We start from the raw sequence: 25,841 nt of genomic DNA, 5'->3' as shown, positions 1-25,841 counted from the left end.
AAATAAACACCTGTGTCCACACCATCCACATTAAGAAATAGAACATCACTAGGATCTTCAAAGACCCCACTTCCACGAGACTCTCCTCGATCCTTCTCCAGCCCTTATCATGGAGGTAACCATTAATCAGAATTCTGTGTTAATTATGCGTTGTGTTTGTTCGTTTTTTTTTTTTTTTCCTGATTTGTAACCTACATACGCATCCTTAAAAAATATATTGCTTGTTTTTACTTGCTTTTGGACTCCATGTGAATGAAATTCTCTCCATGCCCTTCTTTTTTTTTAGTCATTAAGCACATAAGTTCTGGAGTAAGTCTGCCTGGTGCCAATCCCTGAGTTGTTGTATACTAGCTGCTTATATTGCTCAAGTTACCCAAACTCTCTTTGCCTCAGTTCCCTCAGCTGTAAAGAGGGTATTAATAATGCCACCTACGGAAATAATAGATCCAGACAGTGGTTGCTCTTGAAACCCTTACGGAAAAGGCAGATGGGAAACTTTTTAATGGCTAGCTCAGGCTGACAAAAGTTGAACTCATTTGCAACATGAAAAAAAAGCAACAGGCAGATATGACATTAGGGTTCAGGCAGCCGTAGGGTTCAGGCAGCCGTGATCCCTCAGTTGCCTTTTGTGAGGTAGGAGCTAAAAGGCAAAGAAAACCACCATTCATCTCCTTGCGCCCTGGGAGGTCCTTGCTCCTTCCTTCAGTTCTGAACAAGATTGGCTACAATCAGGGAGAGGTGAACCCCCAAATGGCTGGGGGTTCCACTCACAACACCTAGCCCCTCTGGTTGCCTCTCCCCATTTTATGCTGGTCAACACAAGCTGGGAACCATGTGGCATCTTGGAGGGGACTGGGTCCAGACCTTTGAACACTTGTCTCCTTTGAGGAAATTATTTCATATTTCTGCAGCTGAAGTTTCTCATCTGCAAAATGGAATTGATACTGCCTTATAGACTTTCTGGGAACATCAAATGAAGAAATATGAGTAGTAGCCCGGGAAAGAAAAAAAAGAAAAGAAAAGCCTCTGAAATTTGAACACTGGCCTAGCGCTCACAGCTAGGCCATGTTATTTCCGGTTGGACATAAACAACCTCACTGAACATCAATATCAAACAAGGTTACTCTGAGACCATGATTAAATCATGACCATTTCAAAATTTTGTGTAAATACGGGCAAAAACAAGGTACTCTACTATCCACAGAGCACCAAACATCCCCCTCTTTAGACTAAAATGAGTGACTCCTGCTTTATTTATTTATTTATTAACTAATTACAGCTTTTTCCTCCCTGGGGTGCTATGAGTTGCAATCAACTCCACAGCAAGGGATTTAGTCTGCCCTCATTAGCTCTTTGACCTTGGTCAAATCATGTGATTTTTCTATGCCTCAGTTTCTTCATCTATACGATGAGTTCCTTTTTGGGGGGCGGGGAGGCAAAAAATGTAGGCCAGTGATGAGACAGAAAAAAGCACTATATGTGTATTTATATGTATAATATGTAATATATGTGTGTGAGAGAGAGATGTGTTTTTATGATATCTTTTTAGCTATCTAATGCAAAATATGACTCATGGTTCTTTCTCTGGGTCTTAAATTACATAATCTAAAATTTTTTCTTAGTTCTTTAGTCATATGTTATTTTTAATGTCATGGCATATGTTCTGTCAACCTGTAAATACAAGGATCCAACAGCCACAGAAGGGACCCCTAAGCCACTGACATTTAAGGACACAAGTGCTCAGAGAGCCATTAAGGGTCAGAGAAACCAAGCAAATGTCAAAACAAGGTCACTCTCCTCAAGGTGAAAGATTTTTCAAACTGAAGGTCACAGTCCATTAGTGGAACGTGAAATCAATTTCATGGTTTGCAACCAGCATTTAAAAAAGTGAGACAGAACAAAATAGAATATATCACAGTACAGGCACCTAGGGTAGTATTATTTCCTGAATTTTTGTTTCAGGTATGTGTATGTGTGTGTGACAGAGAGAGAGAGAGAGAGAGAAGCTTTTCTATCTAACTTTACAATCAGAAAAAGTTTGAAAGCCAGCAATCTCATCCTTCGGGTTCTGCTTCAGAAATATCTCAGACGCAGACTTGCTACTTTTCCATGTGCTTTCATTAAGCAAAGCCCTTGCCATCCTGCAGAGATTATTGCAAGAGATTCCCAACCTCTGACATTGGGTCCTCTTCAGTAATGATCGTTTTTGCAAAAAACATATAGCCAAAACAACTACCACAACAACAATACAACAAACTGTCTGTCCTTCAAATCTTCTGGTGGCTCTTAGGTTTACAGAATAACCAGGGAACTTCTCACCCAGGCATAGGGGAATCCTCACAAAAAAGTCATGAGGGGGATTTTCTCTGCTGAGACCTTGGGTTCTGGCCACACTGCATCGCTCCCTCAGCATCCTCCTGAAGGGCCCAGCTTTCATGAGCAAACTCTTATTTCCAGGCCCCCTCACAAAGGCCAGACCAAGGAGAAGCTCAGAGAAGCATCCTGAGCACGATCCCAACAACCTTTTCTCCACAGCTCTGCCACCCAACTCTTCTTAGAGCTGCAGGTTTGTGGTTCCACTGGGCTCTTCAGGGCAGGATTCCTACCTGACATTTTATGTTGGGGGGTGTTGGGGGCGGGGGGACTGTATTTGCGTATCAGTCAGGAGAGAGGGGAGGAAACCGAAGTAAGGAAACCAGAAGCAGAACTCAGTTGAGGACACCAGCCATGAGGGTGGCCTCATTTTGGCCAAGCAGATACCATATTGTGAGATCCATGTGACTTAACCTGTCCTTGAGGGTCTTCTACGAAGCCACAGGGTCTGGGGAGGAGCATTAATCACAGGAAAGTCGTGTGCCTTGTGGCTTATGACTTCATAGATTGTGTTTGCCCAAATACATTCATACCCTGAAGTTTTAGGCACTTCCACAAGCGTCTTCTAACTCTGCAATGAGACGTGTAAGAAATTTGTGTTACTTCCCTCACATACATAAATAAATTTCAATAAAATTTAGGGCGTGAATAACTTATTTTCTCCATCAAGCGAAAGCCAACCATTTGGAAGACCACTCAGAAGAGGTGAGATAAACCTCCGGCTAAATATTACCTTTGAATTTACAAGGAAAAGAGGAAGTTTCATTCTCCGCCCTTAGATTTTGCTGAAAATCGAGAGCTTTATCGAATAGTTTTGACATAAAGGGTTATCTTTCACTAAAAGACAATAAGGCATGTGAAACCCGAGTCTCCATGGATCATTTCAGTAGTGGAACTTTGGCGATTCGGTGCTTAGGGGTTTTGTGGGATTCAACTTTTGGGGGTAGAACAAACACAAATGCTCCTCCTCCGAAGGGCGGGGGCGGTGCCTTGGAGATGCACCAATCACAGCGCGCCCTGCCCTATAAAAGGCCCTGAGGCCCGCCTCGCTTTCACGCTTCTCACGGGTCATTACATCTTTGTCTGTCTTCGTGTTGCGATGTCTGAGACCGCGCCTGCAGCTCCTGTTCCAGCCCCGATGGAGAAGCTTCCAGCCAAGAAGAGAGGGAAGAAGCCTGTCGGCCTGACAGGTGCTAACCGCAAGGTTCCGAGCCCTTCGGTGTCTAAGTTGATTATCGAGACGCTGTCGGTGTCGCAGGAGCGAGCGGGCATGTCTTTGGCTGCGCTCAAGAAGGCACTGGCGGCAGCTGGTTACGACGTAGAGAAGAACAACAGCCGCATCAAGTTGGGCCTCAAAAGCTTGGTGAGCAAAGGGATTTTGGTGCAGACCAAGGGCACCGGCGCTTCCGGCTCGTTCAAGCTCAGCAAGAAGGCGGCTCCAGAGCCCAAGGGCAGAGTCAAGAAGTCCGCCTCTGGTAAGGCCAAGAAGCTGGCTTTGTCGAGAGACCCGAAGTCTAAAAAGAGTGCCAAATCCAACAAAGTCAAGAAACCAAGGGCAGCAGGAGTTAAGAAAGCTGCCAGAAGTGTGAGGAAGGCTAAGGGCACCAAGGTCAAGCAGCAGCGGAAGAGCCCACCGAAGGCCCGAACAGGGAAGCTTAAGGCCGGGAAGCCCAAGGTGACCCAGCAGAAAATAAATCCCAGGAAGGCAGCATCGAAGAAGTGAGAAGCATTGAGAGACTAGTTTTCAAAGAACCCAAAGGCTCTTTTAAGAGCCACCCAAATATTTCTAAAACGGTGTGACACTGGAAATTTCTAGTTTATGGAGCCAAGTGGGGCCTCTAGGTCAGTGTCGTGGGTCTCCTTACAAAAACAAGTGTAGTTATATTTGAAGTGAAACAAAAGGTAATTTAGACACAGTAAGAACCAAAAAGCCAAACCCATTGTGGTTGATAGAATCAATCCAAAAAATACTAAGTTTCACTGCTTAGGCTATTAGAGGGCCCAGGGACTTGGCCTATGTATAAGCTAGACTGCGTTTCTGGAAATGACTAGTGTGAGGAAGGGATAAAGTTCAGCTCAGCTACCGAATCCTTAGACATCTATCCATAGAAATCTATGGAGATAGATGTCTAGATTGATAGGTATCTAGATAGATAATCGGTATATACCTAGACACACACCTAGATAGGTAGCTAGATACACAGCCCTGGTGGCGCAGTGTTTGAGAGCTCTGGCTGCTAACTGAAAGATTGGCAGTTCGAATCCAACAGATGCTCCTTGGAAACCCCATGGGCGTAGTTCTACTCTGTCCTACATTGTTGCTGTGAGTTGGAATGGACTCCATGGCCAATGGGTTTTAGACACAATTTTTTTTAACAGCAAGTGGTATGTCCCAATTTGTTCTTTTACATCACCCTATATCTTTTTTTTCTTTTATGGAGTACCTATTTGCACACATAAGGTCGCCTGCCATGAGTCGGCATCTACTGTAGGATACCAACCAGGCTTTCTTAGTCCAGTGTACAGTGACTTCCAAGAGGACAATAATTAGAAATGGGATGTCTCTGAATTTGGATTAGGAGGAAAAAAAAATTACCTCTGTTTTTACTAACCTCTAACAAATTTAGCATTTCCTTCCATTATCTGCTATAAACTAAACGATAGAAAATATTTTCAGTTTACTATTGTTGCAAGAATCTTGAAATAGTGTTTATCCTCACTGCTATTTCCAAAGTGTGGTGGTAATTAGATGCTATTATTTTATTAACAAGTTTGTATATCACTGTCTGAATTTTTTAAAAAAGTTTTACTATTTTAACACATTTAGTTTAATACAATTTTGATCCTATGTATTTTATTTGTGAAAAGAGCCTATAGCTTTGACCAAGCCGCCAGGGCTCTCCACAGGGCGAACCCAAAACTTTCATGGAAATTTTGGGGTCGGTACAGTTGACAGGACCTGAATGAAACTCCTAAAAAATCATGAAACAGGCATGTTAAGAAACCCTCAGGGTCCGGGTTGAAGTACCTTTCCCTTTTAAACAACATTTATTTTGAAATTTCACTTAACATTCTTAGAGATCATCCTAAATGTTAAATCCACACTAATGTTGTTAGGTGCCTTGGAATAGACTTCGACTCATAGTAAGCGCATGTGACAAAGCAGAACTGCCCTTCAGGGTTTCCTAGGCTGTAATCTGCATCGGCGTTCTGGTGTTGAAGTGGTTAAGCGCTTTTCTGCTAATAGAGAGGTTGGAGGTTTGAATCCATCAGACAGCCTTCTCAAGAGCGAAGGATGTTGCAATCCGCTTCCCTAAAAATTTGGTCACTATTTGAGTCGGGATGGACTCGAAAGCAACGTTTTTTTTTTTTTTTTTTTGGTTTAATCCATACCGGAGCAAATCGCCACTGAGCAGCTGAGTGGGTTTGAACCGCCAACTTTCAGGCACAGTTCCGCCACCAGAGCTCTTTACACTAATGTTGCTAATATTATTTTGGGCCTTAGTATTCGGGGTGCCTTTGAAAGAGCCCAGTGCAACGCTAAGCAGGGCATTTTTATATGTGGTTCGCCAGGGCCTGGCCTTTATGAAGGGCTCGTTGGTATAAATGGGCTGCTTGGAAAAAAAAAAAAAAATTAAACCGTGTCCTAAAATGGAAGGGAAAATTATGACTTTAATTTTGCTCATCCACAGCCCATGCATTACTTGGATATGGTGGTCATTGTTTCCTTGTGAGGTTGGAATCGTGGATATGCAAAAATACGCTTCACTTGCCCAACGCCTGACTGATGTTCTCAGCAGTGGACTGACTCGCCACCAGCGAGTCGCCCCAGCAGGACGCGAATCCGTCTAAACCCGATAAGCCCTTGCTTCTCACTCCTGGCATATTATCAGGTTAAAAACTGTTACAACCACCAAAGGTTTTGCGTCCTGTTTCTTGGCTGTTTTAAACAGTAGAAAAATAGCCTTGGAATCCTTTCTTCTACAGTATCAGTGTCGTTTTCCGGATATCGCGCGTCCTCCAACGAGAGCTTGTCCCCAAAAAGCCTTCATTTACATAGCGCAGTGCAGTGTTTTCTGCCTTGGGTTCCTCCGGTGATGTCCAAGGACTTTTCTCAGATGCTTCCAATGGCACGATAAACGCGCGTTTTCTACTTACTTAGAAGTGTTTTTTTTTTTTTTTAAGTGTGGTTAGTAAGTACTTAATTAAAAACCTTCTCATCTTATCGTGGCGTAGTCACTTGAAAATCACAAACGTCAAGTATTGCTAACGACCTATTTGCTTGTTTTCCTTCAGCAGCCACAAAGAGCTCATTTACTTCTGCAACGCAGGTCAGCCCTTTATGTGATTTCGTGGGCGGCCCTGAAAAGGGCCTTTTAAGAAAGTGCTGGTGAGGTCGATTCTGCTTTCAGCCCCCGAAGCCGTAGAGCGTGCGCCCTTGGCGCTTAAGCGCGTAGACCACGTCCATAGCAGTAACCGTCTTGCGCTTGGCGTGTTCTGTGTAGGTGACGGCGTCGCGGATCACATTCTCTAGGAAAACTTTGAGCACCCCACGGGTTTCCTCATAGATGAGTCCAGATATGCGCTTGACGCCACCGCGCCGAGCAAGACGCCGAATGGCTGGCTTGGTGATACCCTGAATATTGTCCCGCAACACCTTGCGGTGGCGCTTGGCACCTCCTTTCCCTAAGCCTTTTCCTCCTTTACCCCGACCGGACATGGCTGCTCTCACAAAGACGACATATGCGGGCCACAGGCCTTTAAATAGTATATTTGCGGACCGAATTGAAAACTAATAGCACTGGCGTAATTTCCAAATTAGGTCGCCAAGTGGGGGGAGCAAAGAGAGGCGGGCGTTTTATTGAAAGTTCAGTGTTTTGATTCGCTAGTGAAACCTGATGCTTCATTGGGCCCGCTGTATGCAGAGCTATGGATTTCATTCTGCTGAAAAGCTTGTTTGTTTTTCTTCGTGGTGCATTAAGTTGGCCGCGCGCGTTTGCAAGTTTGAAAGTATTCTCATCAGCTCAAAAACTTTGAGCAAAGAACCCACGTTTCTTTTGCATGTTTCCACTTAAATTAGGCAATGATCCCTTGGAAAAATAGGAATAATGTCTAACGAAAGGCGGAGTTATACGTCAAGGGGCATTCCCTGCCACTCCTTTTAAGAACCCTACTCCATTTTGACAGCCTTCTCTGTGCTGGACAAAGTATAAGCCTGGGCATGAAGGATTCTTGTCCCTAAAGGTCTCAAAGTCCTGTGTTTGAGAAGATAAAAAGGACAGACAAATATTACATATTATAACCTGGTAAGTGTAAGGAAAAAAAAATTTTTTTTAGTTTTAAGTGCAAACTTCTTTCTCTTCTGCGTCGCTATTAAAAAAAAAAATCCTTTTTCTGAAGTCTGTGAGAAGCAAGGGGCATAAAGCTAAACTTGGATAATCACTTGTCCCTGGACCCCCGTTTGGACCGGCTGCACCTGTCTGATCAGCCTGCAGTCAACAACAGTCAATAAGCTTCCCTTCCCTCCTTTATTAATCCCTTTTCAAACTGTTCCAGTTTTAGAGACGAGAACATACGTTTTGTAGAGTTGGGGATTAATTGTAGGGTAGGGCTAATACTCGATTAAGGTCATTACGGTCTGTCTGTGGAAGGCCTTTGATAAGATTATTGGTGTTTAAACGGGACTAAGTTGGTCATGGCTGGCCGGTTAGCTCAGTTGGTTAGAGCGTGGTGCTAATAACGCCAAGGTCGCGGGTTCGATCCCCGTACGGGCCACTTCACTTTATGGCGCTGAATCCACTGGAAGGCAAAGCGTTTTGGTTTGGGAATCCTATTACAAACAAAACAAAAAGGCAAAATAGAATGGGTTTGTCTGTGATTTGAAGAGAACTTCTCAAACCAAAACTTTGACTAGTTTGAGGACACTTCTAGAATCAAATTTTTCTTAGCTTCCTGCTGCAGCTTTTGAATTTTCTGTGGTAAGAATGGCTCTGGTTTAAAACAAACAAACAGAAAACCCAGTTGCCATGGGGTCAGTTAAAGCCTATTGTGGATACTTAGAATTATGGTCTGAGAGAACGACTTGTTCATATGAAAAGAGAGAAGACCCAATGGGTGAGGAAGAGAAAAGACTTGAAAGAGGGCAGGGAAGTTCTCGATGGCATATGGTCTGTGACACATCTGAAATAACTAAGCAGTTATACTCTCCAGGCCCCAAATTGTGGATTTTTAGGTTCCTGTCGCTCCCTGCCTGCTCCCCATCACAAGCACACACCTTTATAGGAGGAGATTTAGCTAAGAAGGGATGCCAAACATTACAGAGAAAAAGTTCAAGGCCTGAGGCCATAGGGGAAGCTCTGAAATTCCTACATGCGTTTCAATTGATGAATATCAATACAGTATATACAAAATGGTAATTTCATACACAAAGACAAGGTGTGAGCCTCCTTTATGTACATCCCAGCAGCTGTCACCTTCCTTTAAGTGGAAGGTCTAGGAGGACTTGCCCCCAACTTTAATTTGCCCATTCTATCATTAATAAAACCTCAACCTCGCTTTTATTTTCAGGGCCTATTAGCATCAAACAATCCAGTGCCCCACTCCTTCTCCAGGCCCTTCACCCCAGGAAAACACCCAACTGGGTCTCTTTACTCTGGGACACTCCTGTCATGTGACTACTGTGACACATTTGATCATGGCCACCAGATGTCACTCTTCTCCTTACTAGCACTTTCTGTTTATGGGTCGTATTGCCGGAAGCAAAATAAAATACAGAATTTAAAATGCAGGTATTCTTTGATTTTTCAAATGTACTTGGCCTTAAGAATAGACAAAGCCAGAAACATTAAACTAAGAAAAAAACTAAAAAACTAATATGCCCCAGTTGCTGATGGTTGTTAATGTGTTATTACGAAGGCTACAGAGGTTGAGAGCTTGGCTGCTAACCTAAAAGGTTGGCAGTTTGAATCCACCAGCTGCTCCTTGGAAACCCTATGGGGCAGTTCTACTCTGTCCTATAGGGTCACCATGAGTCAGAATTGACTTGACTCCAACAGGTTTGTTTGTTTGTTTGTTAATGAAGACTAGGGTGTTTTCTGAAGTAAAAATAAAACCAACATACAACAAACCATTGCCTAATTTGTTGTCACTTTTCCTTCATGAGGTAGGAGAGTAAGGTAAGATTTTCAGTAGTCTGCTTTGAGTATAGGATAATATTTAGAGATAAAGAATTGGTCAGTGTGTTTCCAGCTTAGTTTGGGGGTAAAAATAACCAATGTGTTACAACTTAAATAATAATGTCTCTAGAGCAAAGAAAAACAATTAATTCAGTTATTGCAATTTAATAAAAATACTCATGAAATAAAATGTAAAAAAAATATATATATATAGCAGTGTAAATGTCCTGAAACTGAGGTAATGACTAAATATACACATAAGATGTGAACAAGTACAACATCAGTAAGGTCACGCAGTACACAAGTGTACATTTATTAATACATATGTATTTGTTAATTTTCTGTTTAATACAGCAATAATACTAAGGAAATATAAATATTATAGAATTTATCACTATGACAGATGCTTTTTATTTTTATTCATTTTTCAAATTTTCTACAATGCATACCAATTACTTTTTTTACATAATTTGCTCAGTCAGAAAAAAAGGAAAAGTTTAAAAAAAATAGCTGAGATCTTTTCCCTCAAATTCAACATATCTCTCTTGGTTTCCTAGGGTTACTATAACACAATACCACAAATTAGGTGGCTTGTAAGAACAGAAGTTTTTGTCTCATGGTTCTGGAAGCTAGAGTCCAACATGTCATGTCAGCCATGTTGATTCCTTCTGAGCCTTTGAGAGAAAATCTGTTCCATGCCTTTCTCTTAGCTTCTGGTAGTTCCAGGCGTTCTATGGCTTGCAGCTGCAGCATCACATAGTGTCTTTTCTCTGCCTCCTTGTCTCTATGTATCTTTTCCTCCTTTATAGGGATGACAGTCATATAGGATTAGGACCCATATTACGTCAGTATGACCTCACATTAACTGATAACATCTTCAAAGACTATTTCCAAACAGGTTCTCATTCACAGGTACAGGGGTTAGGACTTCAACAAATCTTTGGGGTTGGGGAGCATGATTCAATCTGTAACACTACCAAAAGACCTTCTGAGATGTATCTGGTCTCCAGAGGTACCTGGTCTCCAAGACAGAATGTCTTGTACCACTGTTATGCAGCCTAAATATATATAGATGCCTAGTAAACACATGACATCTGGGTGTATATATTAAGATTCTTTGAACATGGTCAGGCAATTTAATCTTGAATGGCTTGGCTAGACTAATTTTTTAAAATGTGCACAGCTAGGGACGAGAAGTGGAACTCCAGCAACCCTAAAAAGATGCCTGGGGCATCCTCCAGGCCACTTCGTGGCTTCTCTTTCACAGTCATTAATATGAGAGAGGGTGCTCCAGCTCGCCCAGGAAAATGCCACCAGAGTTCTGGCTCCAGAAGTGCTGGCCAAACACAGCCATTAGCTGACATCACCAGTCACAGCCCTGGCCTAAGGACTGAAGAGATACTGATGATAACAACAGAGGAGTAAGGATGTCATATTCCAGGGTCCTTCCCACAGGGATATCATAAGGAAATATGGCAGCCGAGGATCAGTAGGTTGTTTTCTGCTGTTTTCCATTCATTTGGGTCGAGTTCACTGAGAAGAAACACAATGAGAAAAGAGAAGAAGTCAATAGGGAAAAAAACAAAACCAAATTCATTGCTTTCAAGTCAATTCCAACTCATGGTGACCCCAGGTGTGACTGAGTAGAAATAAGCTCCACAGGGTTTTCTTGGCTGTAATCTTCATGGAACCAGATTGCCAGGTCTTTCTTCAATGGTACCACCAGGTAGGTTCAAACCACCAACCTTTTAGTTAGTAGTCAAGTGCAAACCATTTGCACCACCCAGGAACCTTGAATGGGGAGAAGACCGCTCATATTTCACCCACATCAACCAGCAGTTGTTCTTCTTTCTATATTACTCCAAGCACTGGAACCATCTGAATGTGGTAATATGTGAAATGGAACTAAGAGCCAGGCTGGCTGAGTTCAAAACTTGTCTCTATCCCTAGAAAGCTGTGAGATACTCTGTACTGTTTCTTCATTTTCTTAAAAAAAAAATAAGATAGGGATAGTAATGGTACCTGCTTCATGAAACTGTTGTAAGAATTATATGAGATATGCATGTAAATGCTCAGAATAGGGCCTGGACCAAGGAAATCCTTTTTATAATATGGAGCCCTGGTGGGAGGTGGTGAAGAGCTAACCAACATATCAGCAGTTCGAATCCTCTAGCCGCTCCTTGGAAACCCTATGGGGGCAGTTCTACTCTGTTCTGTAGGGTCACTGTGAGTTGGCATCAACTTGATGGCAACAGGTTAACAGCCACATTACTATTATTATCATCATCCTCATTATCAGAATAAGGAGAGAGTGTCAACTGAAACTAGTAGAAAATTAGTATGGTCCTTCAGGTCTGGCATACACGGAGAGGTTTGCAAATGAAGGCACCATTCATCTGACTAGCGCCTTTATGCAAATCAGAAAACGACACACCTCCTGGAGACACTTCTCTCCCACACGCTGCTGAAAAACTAACTTCATTAACATCCATGATGCCTCTGCTGGGAAAGGAGGCACAGCCTTCATAGCTGCGCGGACACCCAGGTCAGCCTCTAAAGGAAGAGATCTCAGGGCGTGGTGACAGATGAGTTAATGGATATCACAGACAGAGGAGTCAAAGGAAACTTGGGGTGGAGATGGCGGGGAGGGGGGAGGTCTAAAAAATGCCTGGATGTATGTCCAAAATTGTGGTAGGGGTTTGAAAGTGCATGACCCTAGAGAGAAGGTTCATTGCTTTTCTCAGGTGTTAAAAGGAATCTTGAAAAAAAAAAAGAAACCCTCTGCCGTCCAGTTGATTCCAACTCATAGCGACCCCTATAGGACAGAGTAGAACTGACCCATAGTTTCCAAGGAGCACCTAGTGGATTCTAACTACTAATTTTTTGGTTAGCAACCGTAGCTCTTAACCACTACAACACCAGGTTTCCAAAAGGAATATTAGTTCCCCAAATTTAAAGGTCCCTCTTCCACAGGTAGGAGATGAGGGGGCATAGGTGTATGGGGTCTGAGGTGATGGAAGAAATAAAGGCAGACTCTTGATGCAGCTTTAGATTGGACACCCAGTTCTGGAGAAAGGTCATAGCTGAGGGTTGTTAGCATGCATGGATTCAAACACCTAAATTGGGAAAACTTTTTGAGAGAGTGAAGAGAGAAGGCTAATAGCAGAGAGTTGCTCAGGCATTTTCTATTTATTAGGTCCACCTCTGTCCTGAAATGTGGAGAACTCCACAAATGCGCCCCCTCTGAGTCTCTAATTGTGCCTCCTCCCCACAAGGGGTCTGCAGACTGCACTTCACTCACCTTCAGCTAAGACATAGTCCCCCATGGTTCCTCCTGTGCAGACAAGAGATGAGGAAAGAGACATTACACACCTAGGAATCATCCTTGCCCCTCCCTATACCTCGCTTCCCTCATGCACCCCTCTCAACTTTGACAACTTTTGATGCAGGCTACTACTAGATTTTTGGCACCATTATGTCTTATCTGGAATTGTTTAATGGCCTTCTAACTGGTCTCCTCACCTCCCATCTCACCCCCTAACAACTCATTCTCCATACCAAGGAGTTTGTGTCTATCCTTGCTTCTGTCTCTACTTGCTTCCCCAGTACCCATAAGATAAAGTTCTAACAGGCCCCCAGGGTCCTGCATGAGCTGGTTTCTGGCTGCCTCTTTTCTCCCCAAACCAGAGATGTTTAGGAGGTAGAAATGAAGAGCTTGGTGACTGACAGGTATGTGAAGTCAAGGACAGGTTGCAGTCATTATTAACTCCCAGTATGCCTCCCACTCTTCTGCTTGCATGGTTGCTCCAACCATTTAGGCCTCCTCGCATCCTCAACCTTGCCTAAAGAAGTCCTACTTCTCCTTCAAGATCCACCTCAGAATCCATCCGCAAAAAGCCTTCCTGATCCCCAGCCAAAGGTGGTGCCACGGGTTGAATTATGTCCCCCCAAAAATATGTGTATCAACTTGGTTAGGCCATGATTGCCAGTATTGTGTGGTTGTCTTCCATTCTGTGATCGCACTTTTACATTGAGAGGATTAGGGTGGAATTGTAACACCACCTTTAATCAGGTCACCTCCCTGAACCAATGTAAAGGGAGTTTCCCTGGTGTGTGGCCTGTACCACCTTTTATCTCTCAAGAGATAAGGAAAAAAAAAAAAAAAGGAGGCAAGCAGAGAGTTGGGAACCTCATACCACCCAGAAAGCAGCGCCAGGAGCCGAGTACATCTTTTGGACCTGAGGTTCCTACGCTGAGATGCTCCCAGACCAAGGGAAGACTGATGACAAGGACCTTCCTCCAGAGTCGACAGAGAGAGAAAGACTTCTTCTGGAGCTGGTGTCCTGAAATCAGACTTCTGGCTTACTGGACTGTGACAGAATGAACCTCTCTTTGTTAAAGCCATCCACTTGTGGTATTTCTGTTACAGCAGCAGTAGATGACTGAGACAGGTGGTCATTCCTTCCTTTGACACCTCAAAGCATTTGCTTCATATATCCCTTAGAACCTTAGAGGGGTCTTCTTTCTTCTTTAAATGTACTTGTATCTGTCCTTGGCTTGCTTTGTCTGAAAAGAATATTTCCGTCCTCCAATCCGTAGGAGGAAAAAGGAGCCCTTCCTCCTTAAGCCTCTGCACTACCTTAAATAGCAGAAAAACCAAAACAGTTGTGGTTGAGTCAATTCTGACTTATAATCAACCCATGTGTTTCAGAGTAAAATTGCACATAGGGTTTTTCAATGGCTGTGACCTTTGGGAAGTAGATGAGAAGCTTTTCTTCCCAAACATCTCTGGGGGATTTGAACTGCCAACGTTTCAGTTAGCTGAGCAGTCCACTGTTTCCACCACCCAGGGACTCCTACTACCTTAAATGTTAGTACCATGAAATCAATTCCCACTCATAGTGATCCCATGTAACCTAGTAGAACTGACCCATGGGTTTTCTAGGCTGTAATCTTTACGCGAGCAGATCGCTAGGTCTTTGCTCCAGCAGAGTGGCTGGGTGGGTTTGAACTGCCAAACTTTCCATTAGCAGCCAGCACTTAATTGTTATGCCAGCAGGGCTCCTTACTACCCTAAATAAACCAAACCAAAACTCATTGCTGTCAAGTTGATACGGACTCTTAGTGACCCTAAAGGACTGAGTAGAGCTGCCCCACAGGGTTTCCAAGGCTGTAATCTTTACGGAAGCAGACAGCCACACATCTTTCTCTTGTGGGCTGGTGGGTTCCAACAGCCAACCTTTCAGTTGGCAATTGAGTGCTTTAACCACTGTGCTACCAGGGCTCCTCTACTACCTTAAATAGTGCCTGGCAAACAGGTGCTCAAAAGATGTTTGCTGAATTAGAGTTTTCATTCTGGAGAAAACAAATAATTTTTCCTAGGAGGGGGCTAGTGCCCCCAAAGAAAAAGAGAGAGGGAAGGCTTCCCATGTCCTCCCTCTGCCCGTTTTCTGCCAGGAGTGTGTCCTTGTCTTTGCTGTTTTGGAACCCAAAGGGCAGAGAGAGCACCGGTGGCACAATGGTTAAGCACTGGGCCGCTAACCCAGCTGTTAACCAAAAAGCTGATGGTTCAAACCCACCCAGTGGCTCAGCGGGGGAAAGCCCTACAATCTGCTCCCATAAAGACTTCAGCCTAGAAAACACTATAGGCAGTTCTACTCTGTACTACAGGATTGCTGTGAGGCCAAATCGATTTGACGGCAGCTAAGGAAAAAGGAAAAGGGCAGAGATACAACTTCTTCCCTTCTGTCTACTCACTGGAAACATGTCTCTTCTTTAAGATTCTGAACAAAATTCCAATAAAGAAGATGATGACACAAACAGTGATCCCACTGATGATTCCAATGACTAGGGTGCCAGGAGACGAAGGTTCTGAAACAGCAAAGGCAAGTGAAAGCCTGTGACCACCAACTCCCAGCCCACCTCCCAACCCAGAGCAGACCCCACGCTGACCAGCCCCATTCCACCTACAACAGATTTTCTCAGCTTCTGGCTGTCATTCATACCCCAGGTGGCAGTGAGGGGCTGGTCCAGGCCTGGGTGTTCCACCTGGCAGGTGTATCTCTGTTCTTCTCCAGGAGGCACGGCCACAGCCATCCAGCTCTGGTAGGTCCCATCCCCATTGGGCAGTATATCCACAGGCTCAACCTCCTTAGCCTCCAGGAGTTGCTTGTCCTTCAACCACTTCATGGTGATGTTCTGGGGTAAGAAGTTCAGAGCTTGGCACCGTAGAGTGGTTGCTTCAGAGGTCACGTGATGAGTCACTTTCACCAAAGAAGGAGGCACTGGACAGGAAAGAAGAAAGATGCGTTTTTTCACCCTTGCTAGGAAGACTGGGACTTTTACTTCTCTTTTTTTATGGGTTGGAGAAAGGAAATACTCTTTGCAGGCAAAGCACGCTGCAGGAAGGAAACCATTTGGTGTTCCTAAAATTTGTTTTAAGACTTGGCTCCGATGTGGTGTCACATAAAAGAACAGTCACGATCATATAAGCATTGTGCTCCTATCCAATATGTACCCGTTGTCCAGGTCTTTCATTCTCTGTTAATAGATTCAGTTGAACCAAATGAAATTGCCATTTATGTGGCTCAAAACTGATTGAATATGGATTATTGGTTCAACCCAATAAGTATTCTTGGAGAAAGGGACTTGTAAGATAGCCAAGCTTCAGGGACTACTGTTATGTTCTGTGAAAGTAAGCTTTAACCTCCAACAAACTCTGCAACTCTGATTGGTTGCCTCGTTTGGTAATTTCTTGCCTTGTGATAATGACATGTCTGGACTCCTAAAAAGAATAAATATACATAGGATTCTCTATTCAACCAAGAGAGGATCATGGGTACTTCTTTCTCCACATGCACAGAGGAAAAAATAAAACCTTAACTCATGGCTGTGTCATATATCCAAATTGTGAGGTGGAGACCTCAGGGCTGAGAAAGTCCCTTTTTAGAACTTGGGAAGAGTCACACAACCGCCCGAGCTTGGCCACCTCTGAGAAACGCCAGCCAAGGACCCTGTGCCCTGCATCCTGGTCCACTCAGTTGCTAGAGTGTGGGGGCAAAATGGTACCCCTACATACCTTCTTGGTCCAGAACGCCTCTCCCCAATTCCAGCAACTGATGCAGCTGCTCAGGGCAGTCCTTCTCGAGGTAGGCTCTGTTCTGCTTGGCCCGAATCTTGTTCACTTCCCACTCCAGCTTGGTGGCCTGGGCCCTGGGCTCTGCTGCTCTCCAGTCCAGCGTCTCAGGGCAGAATTCAAGGTGGTCCCGTCCATCATACCCATACTTCCAGAACCCCCAGGTGCTGTTGTCTTCCTGCACCTCGCAGCCCAGAATCACCTGCAGGGTGTGGGACTCTGACAGCACCCCCAGCCTCATTACTGAAACCAAAGGAGTAGGTAGATCCCTGTCTCCACCATCCCCAGGGACCACCAGCAACCTCAGGAAGCAGCCTCCTTCCCTGTTCCCTGTCTCCTCCCACTGCCCCCCCACCCCCAGACCTTCATGCTCCAACTCTCGGATGCATCGATGCATCTCTGAGGTGGGGAGAAGCTCTGCCACACCCAGGACGGCAAGGCCCCCTCTCCACATACTTTCGCTGTGGTTGTAGTTGTCCATGATAGTCCAGAAGTCTACGGTGAACATGTGGTCCCACCCTTTCAGGCTCTGACTCAGCTGCAACCTCAGCTGGCTGGAAGACCCAGTCCAGACCCACAAGGGGCGGAGCTCGGCATGGCGACTCTCATGATTATAGGACACAAACAGCCTGTCATCCACATAGCCCAATGCCTCAAACAGAGGCAGTCCAAGGTCTGGCTCTGAGGCACCCATGAAGAGGTAGCGAAGAGAATGGGACCCTGGAGAGAGAACAGCAGATGGCTTTAACTGTGGACAGCAGGGGAGATGGGATGCAAAGGGGCCACGCTGCTTCTGAATCAACTCATAGTGCCAGCTGTGTTTGGTCCCTGCTCGTGAAAAGTGACACACAGTGACTGCTCTCCCTCCACATGTCAGTCCTGTCTGTTCTCTGTGTGCTTCCATCTGCCACAAGTGGCTGCCACTCCTTCCCTGCCCCTAGGCCCTGCCCACAATTATGGAGTCTACCCAGGTGCTGACAGACTCTAGAAAATCTCAAGGTGTCCCTAGCCATGACAGCTGAGCTCAGAGTTGGTACCCAGAATGAACTAGATCTGAGTCCAGGGGAATTTGTTGTGGTGGTTTTTTTTACCCTTTCCACCTGTAAACCGTTTCATGGACAAATGTTTGCTCTTGAATGTTGGAAGACCTGCAGATAAATAGCTTAGGGCAGCTCTTCATCACAACAGTTTCAAAGCAAATTTAGGAGTCCTGAGTAAGCAGAAAAGGACAAAACCTATAAGTAAGTGAGTTTCTCTACACTGTCCCTCAATTGTAGGATAAGAGCGTTCAGCGATGTATCCCCGGTTCCTAGAATGGTGCCTGGCACTTAAAACCCAAACCTAACACAACCTATTGCTGTTAAGATGATTCTAACTCATGGCAACCCCATGTTTTACAGAGTAGAATGTTCCATAGTGTCTTCTTGGTCTTGCAAACCCTAAAGAACAGCTCTACTCTGCACACCTGGGGTCTCCATGAGTTGGAATCTACTCAACAGCAGGTAACAACAACAACAGTCTTAACGGAAGCAGATGACCAGGGCTTTTCTTCCCCAGTACTGCTGGGCAGGTTCAAACCACCAACCTTTAGGTTAGTAGTCAAGCACAAATGGTTTCCACCAACTAGGTGCTGAATACTTGTTGAAGGAATCAATGAATGAATGAATTCATTTATTTCCGGACCTGAACTGTAGATTTTTATACTCAACTGCCTACATGACCCTATCCCTTGGGTGACTAATTCACATCTCTAACTTAATATGCCCCAGACCAGGCTCTTGATTGCCCCTGAACTGCTCTTTTCTTTGCCTCACCCATCTCAGAAATGGCATTTTGGAGCCCTGGTGGCCTAGTGGTTAAGCTTTCAGCTGCTAACCAAAAGGTTGGCAGTTCGAATCTACCAGATGATCCTCAGAAATCCTATGGGGCAGTTCTACTCTGTCCAATAGGGTCGTTATGAGTCGGAATGAACAGGAGGGCAACAGGTTTTTTTTTTTTTTTTTTTTAATTATTCTATTGCTCAAGCCATTAAAATTAAAAATAAAATGAAAATAAATAATGGAGTCATTTTTTCCTCTTCTTTTTCTCTCATGCAACACATAGTTTCTTCAGCAACTTTCTTCAACATACACTCATAATACAACTATTTCTCACCACCTCCTCAGGTCCCAGCCACCTAATCCACCACCTCTTGCCTGGACCTAGTATAACAGCTGCCTGGCTGCTCTCCCTGCTTCTACCGTTGCCCCTTTCATTCTGCTTTCCACACATCAACCGGAGCAATCTTCTTAAAAGAAAGATCGTATCACCCCTTGGCTTCCCAGGACCTGAGAATCCACACTGTAGCCTACAAAGACCTGCATGGCCCTGCCTATGGCCCCTTTTCTGACCCCATTGATCATTTTTCTGCCTCTGACCACTACACTCCAGCAGTGCCAGGCTAGTTGCTCTTCCTCAACCCAGTGGTTCTCAACTGGGAGACTTTATTCCCCCAGGAACATCTGGCCAAGTCTGGAAACATTTTTGATCATCACAACTAGGGAGTACTACTAGCATCTAGTGAGTAGAGGCCCAGGGTGCTGCTGAACATCCCACAATGTACAGGACAGTTCTCCACAACACAAAATTACCCTGAAGTTATGAAACCCTGCTTCAACCCAACTTGCCAGGCCCACTCTGCCTCATTTTGCCTGGGAAGCTCCGTCTCAGCACGGCATCGTCATCATTTCCTTCAGGTCTCTGTGCAAACATCCCCCTGAGAGAGAGCCCCCACCCCCCGACCTCCCAACCTCTCAGGTCTTCATGGCACCCCTCACTACCTGCTCATTTGTTTACTGCCCTCTTCCCCACTAGAAGGCAAAAGACTGGGTTCCCTGCTGTTACTCTGGGCCTAGAACAGTGTGATACTTTTTGTACTTGTGAATGAATATTTCTGTTCAACGTCAAATTTTATGATTGAAACTCTAATGCAATGGGATGTTTAAGAATGACAGCTATGGAGCAGAGACGGATTCTCCTGCAAAAGCCTGTGTCATGTCGACCAGGGTTATTGATGAGGGGCCATGTTCATTACTGCCATCTGTAACATGTGAATACAAATAGAGTAAAACCTGCGAAAGCCAGAAACTGTCAAGTCGGAAACCTGTCAGAGAGGAAAAACTCAAATATTTTCCACTAAAACAAGCAACAGAAATGTGTTAAGGCTGCACCCTGTCAAAGACCGAAGACTTGCCAGATCAGGAAAAACAAGGCAGTCCCATCCAGTTCTGGATCTCACAGGTTTCACCGTAGAACCCAAACTCAAGAGTTGTTCTGAGTCTTACATATGATAACGTCTGCAAAGTCAGCTTAGAGTCTTGCAATAGTAAGAGCCTGATCAATGTGAGCTATGCTTAGGAAGGAGTGGTAGTACACTCTCTAAAATTAAACTGGGAAAGTTATTTAACCTAAGAGCCAGTTAACTGCTAGTAAAAACAAACAAAACCACACAAACCTGTCACTGTCCAGCATTTCGACTCATGGAGACTGCATCTGTGGCAGAGTAGAACTATGCTCCATAGGGTTTTCAATGGCTGATTTTTTGGAATTATATTGCCAGACCTTTCTTCTGAGGCACCTTTCAATTAGTGTGACTATATTAACCAGTGAATAGAAGAAACGATGAAGTAAAACAGCTGAACAGAAGATTTTAAAGTAAAATATTGTAATGAATTGTGCAAAGACCTGGAGTTAGAAAACCAAAAGGGAAGAACATGCTTTGCATTTCTCAAACTGAAAGAACTGAAGAAAAAAATTCAAGCCTGGAGTTATAATACTGAAGGATTCTAAGGGCGAAATATTAAACAATGCAGGCAGCTTCAAAAGAAGATGGAAGGAATACACAAAGTCACTGTACTGAAGAGAACTGGTTGATGTTCAACCATTTCAGGACGTAGCATATGACCAAGAACTGATGGCACTGAAGGAAGATGTCCAAGCTGCACTGAAGACACTGGTAAAAAAAAACAAGGTTCCAGGAATTGATGGAATACCAATTGAGATGTTTCAACAAAGGGATGCAGCACTGGAGGCGCTCACTCGTCTATGCCAAGAAATTTGGAAGACAGCTGCCTGGCCAACTGACTGGAAGAGATCCATATGTGTGCCCACTCCAAAAAAAGGTGATCCAACAGAATGCAGACATTATTGAACAATATGATTAATATCACACACAAATAAAACTGTGCTGAAGATCATTCAAAAGTGGTTGCAGCAATACACTGACAGGGAATTCAAGCCAGATTCAGAAGAGGACCTGGAACTAGGGATATCACTGCTGATGTCAGATAGATCTTGACTGAAAGAAGAGAATACCAGAAAGATGTTTACCTGTGCTTTATTGACTATGCAAAGGCATTCAACTGTGTGGATCATAACAAATTACGGATTACACTGCAAAGAATGGGAATTCCAGAACACTTAATTGTGCGCATGAAGAACCTATACATAGACGAAGAGGCAGTCGTTCAGACAGAACAAGGGGATATTGCATGGTTTAAAGTCAGGAAAGGTGTGCATCAGGGTTGTATGCTTTCACCATACTTATTCTGTCTGTACACTGAGCAAATAATCTGAGCAGCTGGACTATATGAAGAATTTGGCACCAGGATTGGAGGAAGACTTATTAACAACCTGTGATATGCAGATGACACAACCTTGCTTGCTGAAAGCAAAGAGAACACAAAGCACTTGCTAATGAAGACCAAAGACTACATTCAGCCTTCAATACGGATTACACCTCAGCATAAAGAAAAGAAAAATTCTCAGAACTGGACCAAAAAGCAACATCATGATAAACAGACAAAATGCTGAAGTTGCCAAGGATTGCATTTAACTTCGATCCACAATCAATGCCCACGGAACCAGCAATCAAGAAGTCAAACGAACTATTGCATGGGGCAAATCTGGTACAAAAGACCTCTTTAAAAGTGTTGAAAATCAAAGATGTCACTTTGAGGACTAAGGTGCACATGACCCAAGCCATAGTATTTTCAATCGCCTCACATGCATGTGAAAGCTGGACAATGAATAAGCAAGACAGAAGACTTAATGCCTTTGAATTATGGTGTTGGCGAAGAATATTTAAAATACCATGGACCGCCGGGAGAATGAACAAATCTGTCTTAGAAGAAGTACAGCCAGAGCGCTTCTTGGAATCGAGGATGGTAAGACTTCCTCTCACGTACTTGGAACATGTTATCAGGAGAGACCAGTCTCTGGAGAATGACATCTTGCTTGGTGAGGTAGAGGGTCAGCCAAAAAGAGGAAGACCCTCAATGAGATGGATTGACACAGTGGCTGCAACAATGGGCTCAAACATAGCAACAATTGCGAGGATGGCGCAGAACCGAGAAGTGTTCTGTTGTACTTAGGGTCACTATGCGTTGGAAGCGACTCGCGCACCTAACAACATTTCCCAAGTGCATAGTGAGTGTGAGATAAAATCACAGATATGAATAGATTTTAAAACCGAAACTCATTACTAAGAAGTGTTAATCATCATGAATTTGGTATCTTATAGTAACGACCCTACTTATACAACACATTAACACTGCAAATCAACAAAGCCCAAAGCCGGGCTAGGAAAGAAAACGGTTATCTACAGCTAAGGCTTTTTTTTTTTCTTTCCAGGCAAGAGCTCAATCACCAAGAGTCAGGTAAGGGCCGGAGCAAGTCTTTCTCAGGCTCCTCCCACACCCAGTATCACCGCAAGGGAGTGGGAGTGGGGTGGAACTCAGATCCCACTCCCACATTTCCACCGCCCCAGCACTAACAGTTCTGAAGTGCACCGGTTCCGCCTTGGGTTCGCTCAGCCCAAAGTCTCCTAGCCTCTCTCTGCGCCGTGGTGCATAAACACCAGTGGAGCGCCCGGGCCAAAGTCGCACTTAACGAGAACTTCCTGTTTGGGGACGACGGGGCGGGGGGGAGGATGGCACAGCCAAAGTTAGAAACTAGTAAACCAAGACCCCGTTCCAGAGACCCCCAGGCCCAGCTCCGCCTAAATGCGAAACTAAGAGATTTATTTAAAAGCGTAACGGGGCGCGCCAGTCGAGGGGAGGGTGGGCGCCACTCGGAAGAGAAGCGACAGCGGGGTTGTGGAGTGCAAAGTCCTGGAGCGAAGAGACCCCGTGTGCCGCTGAGCGGAAGCGTTCCCATTTCGAGCAGCAAGTTGGCGGAGGGATTGCAGGTGGGGCTGAGCAGTTCTTCCCAACTTTGCAAACTCCTGGGCGTTTAGGTGAGCTAGGCTGGCTTTGTTCCTCGCCCGCCGCGCCCCAGATCCTCCCGCCGGCCCCGGACTTACGCGGTGGCCGCCAGTGCGGGGCCACGGTCCGCAAGAGCATCAAGAGGACAATCGCAGGCTGGGCTCGCGGCCCCATTTCCCGGCTCGGTCGGCGCGTAGTTCCCTCCCGCCCCAACCCGCTCTGGGCGGGGAAACGCGATCTTCCACGAAATCACCGTGGACCCATTGCCAAGGCTCCGGGAATCCCGGATGAAACTTCCTGGCCAGTGGGATCACTTTCCGGGTCCCTCTGGTCAAAAGCAATGGGTCTTCTGAACTTGAACTCTGTCTCTCTTGCTCCCCAGATTACCTGCTTGAGAAGCATTCAGTGACCCAGCTGTGCCCTAATTTTTAAACCCCGAGAGGGTGTTGTTGATAAGGAAAGTATACTTAAATTTCCTGATTTGACTATTCAGTATTTAAATGGTAAATAATTTAAACAATTTTAGGCTTTTAAAACTTTTCTCTTGAGCTTAGTCAACTTGCCAAACTTGTTATTCATTTATAAATCGAGTTTTTTTTTGGGGGGGAGTAAAACTTCGTTTGTTCTTTGATTAGATAAATGATAAGGTTAACAAATTAAATCCTACGAAAACACCTCTCACGGTTTATGAACTTTGCAGAACATTGTATTCATTTGGAGAATCAGTGAACATACTGATGTGTACCCGTTCCTACATCCACACACGCTGATTTAATTGGTAAGGGATATGAGACACTACCTGGTGATTTAGGAAATAATATTGGAATTATTATTCCCTGTGTTGTTTTTGTTGTGCTTGAGAATAGAGAATGTGACCCATTTGGAGCTGGGCTCACAAGGACTCACAAGGACACATCAGGTGGGCTTGAGATATAAAGATAATAGCTAAGATAATATTGGAAAATAACTTTTAGGGAACTTTTCATACAAAACCCTGGTGGTGTAGTGGTTAAATACTACAGCTGCTAACCAAGAGATCAGCAGTTCAAATCCACAAGTTGCTCCTTGGAAACTCTATGGGGCTGTTCTACTCCATGCATTAGGGTCGCTATGAGTTAGAATCGACTTGATAGCAATGGGTTTTTGGTTTGGTTTTTCATGTAAAGCCAATCGAACAAAACACAAAAGACTTTCCACTCATCATTTTCTATTTGCATTTAGTGAATAGAAATTTGTTGGACCAATGAAGACCCTCCTGACTGTCCTTACTGAAACCTGTACCAATGATTGTTGAGAGGGACAATTCAAAATCTAGGATAACAGTTTGTAGCCAATCTGTGAAAAGATGAAGCTTTCAATGGTCTTGCCCATTTTGTGGTGTTAATATATACTGAAGACTGCGTAATATTCTTTGGACTCAGGCAGACATGGCTGTGGCAGGATGCTTGTCGTTTTCCCTCTTCTGTCTATTCTGTAATATTTCCTTGGACTCGGGCAGACGTCAGCTCTGGGAGTATGCTTGTCTGCTTCTCAACTTTTGTCTTTTTGACTATATGCCAAATAAAACTTTCTTTTTGCTTTATTAAACTTTGTGATGTTTTTTACCCTACAGCACTGAGTATAGGGATTTTAACCACCCTCCCATCTTGCAACAATTTGGGAACCACTGCCTGAGACATTTCAAAATGTGACAACAAATTTAATAAATATGATTTGCCCCAAATCTTTAAATGCCTAACGCATCTAACAAGCAAAACTTTCTAAAGAGTTATGCAAATTATTGCATTTTAAGAAAAGATCATACTTGGAAATGAGGGACCTCTAAACTGTGGGGAGTTCCCGGGTGGTGCAAAAGGTTAACTTGCTCTGCTGCTAACCAAAAAGTTGGAGGTTCGAGTCTATTCTGAGGCACCTCAGAAGAAAGGCGAGATGATCTACTTCCAAAAAGTCAGCCAATTGAAAATCCCATGGAGCACAATTCCGTTCTGATACACATGGGGTCTCCATGAGTTGGAATGGACTACGTGGCAACTGTCTTTGGCTGGGTTCTCTGGAAGAGCAAAGCCAGTGAAGTGTATGTGCACGAGTATACACAGAGAGATTTATTTCAAGGAAATGGCTCATGCAGTTGTGGAGGTTGACAAGTCCCAAATCTGTGGGTCAGGCATCAGGCTGGAGACTTTTCCTGACTCACAGGGTTGCCGGAGCTGGTGAATCCCTAAAGCGGCAGGTAAGGCAGCAGGCTGCTGGCTCAAGGCCCAAGAATCAGGAGTTAGAGGATGATGAATTGGACGCAGGATCCAGAGCAAGTGAGCTTTGCCAGAATGTCCATGTATATTGGATGCAGGCCACACCCCCAAGGAAACTCTCCTTCCATCAAATCACACGAAGGAGAATAATTACGTAATACTGATAATCATGGCCTAGCCAAGTTGACAAATAACATTAACCATCACAGCACCTGGGCTTTTTTGTTGTTGTCGTTGGCGTTGTGCCACTCTAGGGGGATAGATGAAATAAGATTTGTAAAATGTTGGATGTTGGTGATGGTGATTGGAGTTGATTATATTATTCTTTTTGTGTGTGTATGCATGTGACAGCTTTATTATTGTGAGATATAATTCACATACCATACAATTCACCCATTTAAAGTGCAAAAGTCAATGGTTTTTAGTATATTCACAGAGTTGTGCAACCATTACCACAATCAATTTTAAAACCCTTTTAGTCATCTCAAAAAGAGACCTCGGCATATTTAGTCCTCACCCCCAAGCCTCCAACCCCTATCTCCAGTCCTAGGCAAACACTAATCTACTTTGTGTCTCTAAATTTACCTATTTGGGACGTTCTATACAAATGGAATTATACAGCATGTGACCTTTTGTGACTGCCTTCTTTCAGTTAACAATGTTTTCA

At 44.2% G+C, this 25,841-nt stretch overlaps 3 protein-coding genes and 1 non-coding gene across 12 annotated transcripts in view; 2 read left to right on the top strand and 2 right to left on the bottom strand.

Moving 5' to 3' along the window:
• Positions 1-188: 188 nt before the first annotated feature.
• On the top strand, positions 189-6,053 carry H1-6 (H1.6 linker histone, cluster member). Its single transcript, XM_064281746.1, has one exon. The coding sequence runs from the start codon at positions 3,332-3,334 to the stop codon at positions 4,094-4,096; it is 765 nt and encodes a 254-aa protein (XP_064137816.1). The 5' UTR covers positions 189-3,331; the 3' UTR covers positions 4,097-6,053.
• Positions 5,734-7,121, bottom strand: LOC100670545 (histone H4). Its single transcript, XM_023555725.2, has one exon. The coding sequence runs from the start codon at positions 7,091-7,093 to the stop codon at positions 6,782-6,784; it is 312 nt and encodes a 103-aa protein (XP_023411493.1). The 5' UTR covers positions 7,094-7,121; the 3' UTR covers positions 5,734-6,781.
• A 953-nt stretch (positions 7,122-8,074) lies between these two features.
• TRNAI-AAU (transfer RNA isoleucine (anticodon AAU)) lies at positions 8,075-8,148 on the top strand. Its single transcript has one exon. It is a non-coding gene; the product is annotated as a tRNA-Ile (tRNA).
• Positions 8,149-9,740: 1,592 nt separating this feature from the next.
• The window catches only part of HFE (homeostatic iron regulator), a 37,628-nt gene continuing 21,527 nt past the window's right edge, over positions 9,741-25,841 (bottom strand). The window contains exons 1-8 of one of the 9 annotated variants that reach the window (XR_010321370.1): positions 23,024-23,328; positions 17,140-17,403; positions 16,627-16,926; positions 15,519-15,832; positions 15,306-15,419; positions 13,745-14,114; positions 12,850-12,882; positions 11,004-11,081 (exon numbers count right to left, since the gene is read on the bottom strand). Coding sequence is in view for 4 of the 9 variants with exons in the window: in XM_010596170.3 (XP_010594472.1) it covers positions 11,035-11,081; positions 12,850-12,882; positions 15,306-15,419; positions 15,554-15,832; positions 16,627-16,926; positions 17,140-17,403; positions 23,024-23,099 (1,113 nt within the window). In the remaining 5 variants the exon portion in view is untranslated. Of the gene's footprint in view, positions 11,082-12,849; positions 12,883-13,744; positions 14,115-15,305; positions 15,420-15,518; positions 15,833-16,626; positions 16,927-17,139; positions 17,404-23,023; positions 23,329-25,841 lie in introns of those variants that run through there. The other 8 variants (XR_010321366.1, XM_010596170.3, XM_003416469.4 and 5 more) reach the window with 8 other exon arrangements.

Source organism: Loxodonta africana, chromosome 1 (assembly GCF_030014295.1).
Source record: "Loxodonta africana isolate mLoxAfr1 chromosome 1, mLoxAfr1.hap2, whole genome shotgun sequence".
Taxonomy (NCBI): domain Eukaryota; kingdom Metazoa; phylum Chordata; class Mammalia; order Proboscidea; family Elephantidae; genus Loxodonta; species Loxodonta africana.
The sequence above is the reverse complement of the archived record's forward strand: the minus strand, read 5'-3'. Positions and strand labels throughout refer to the sequence as shown.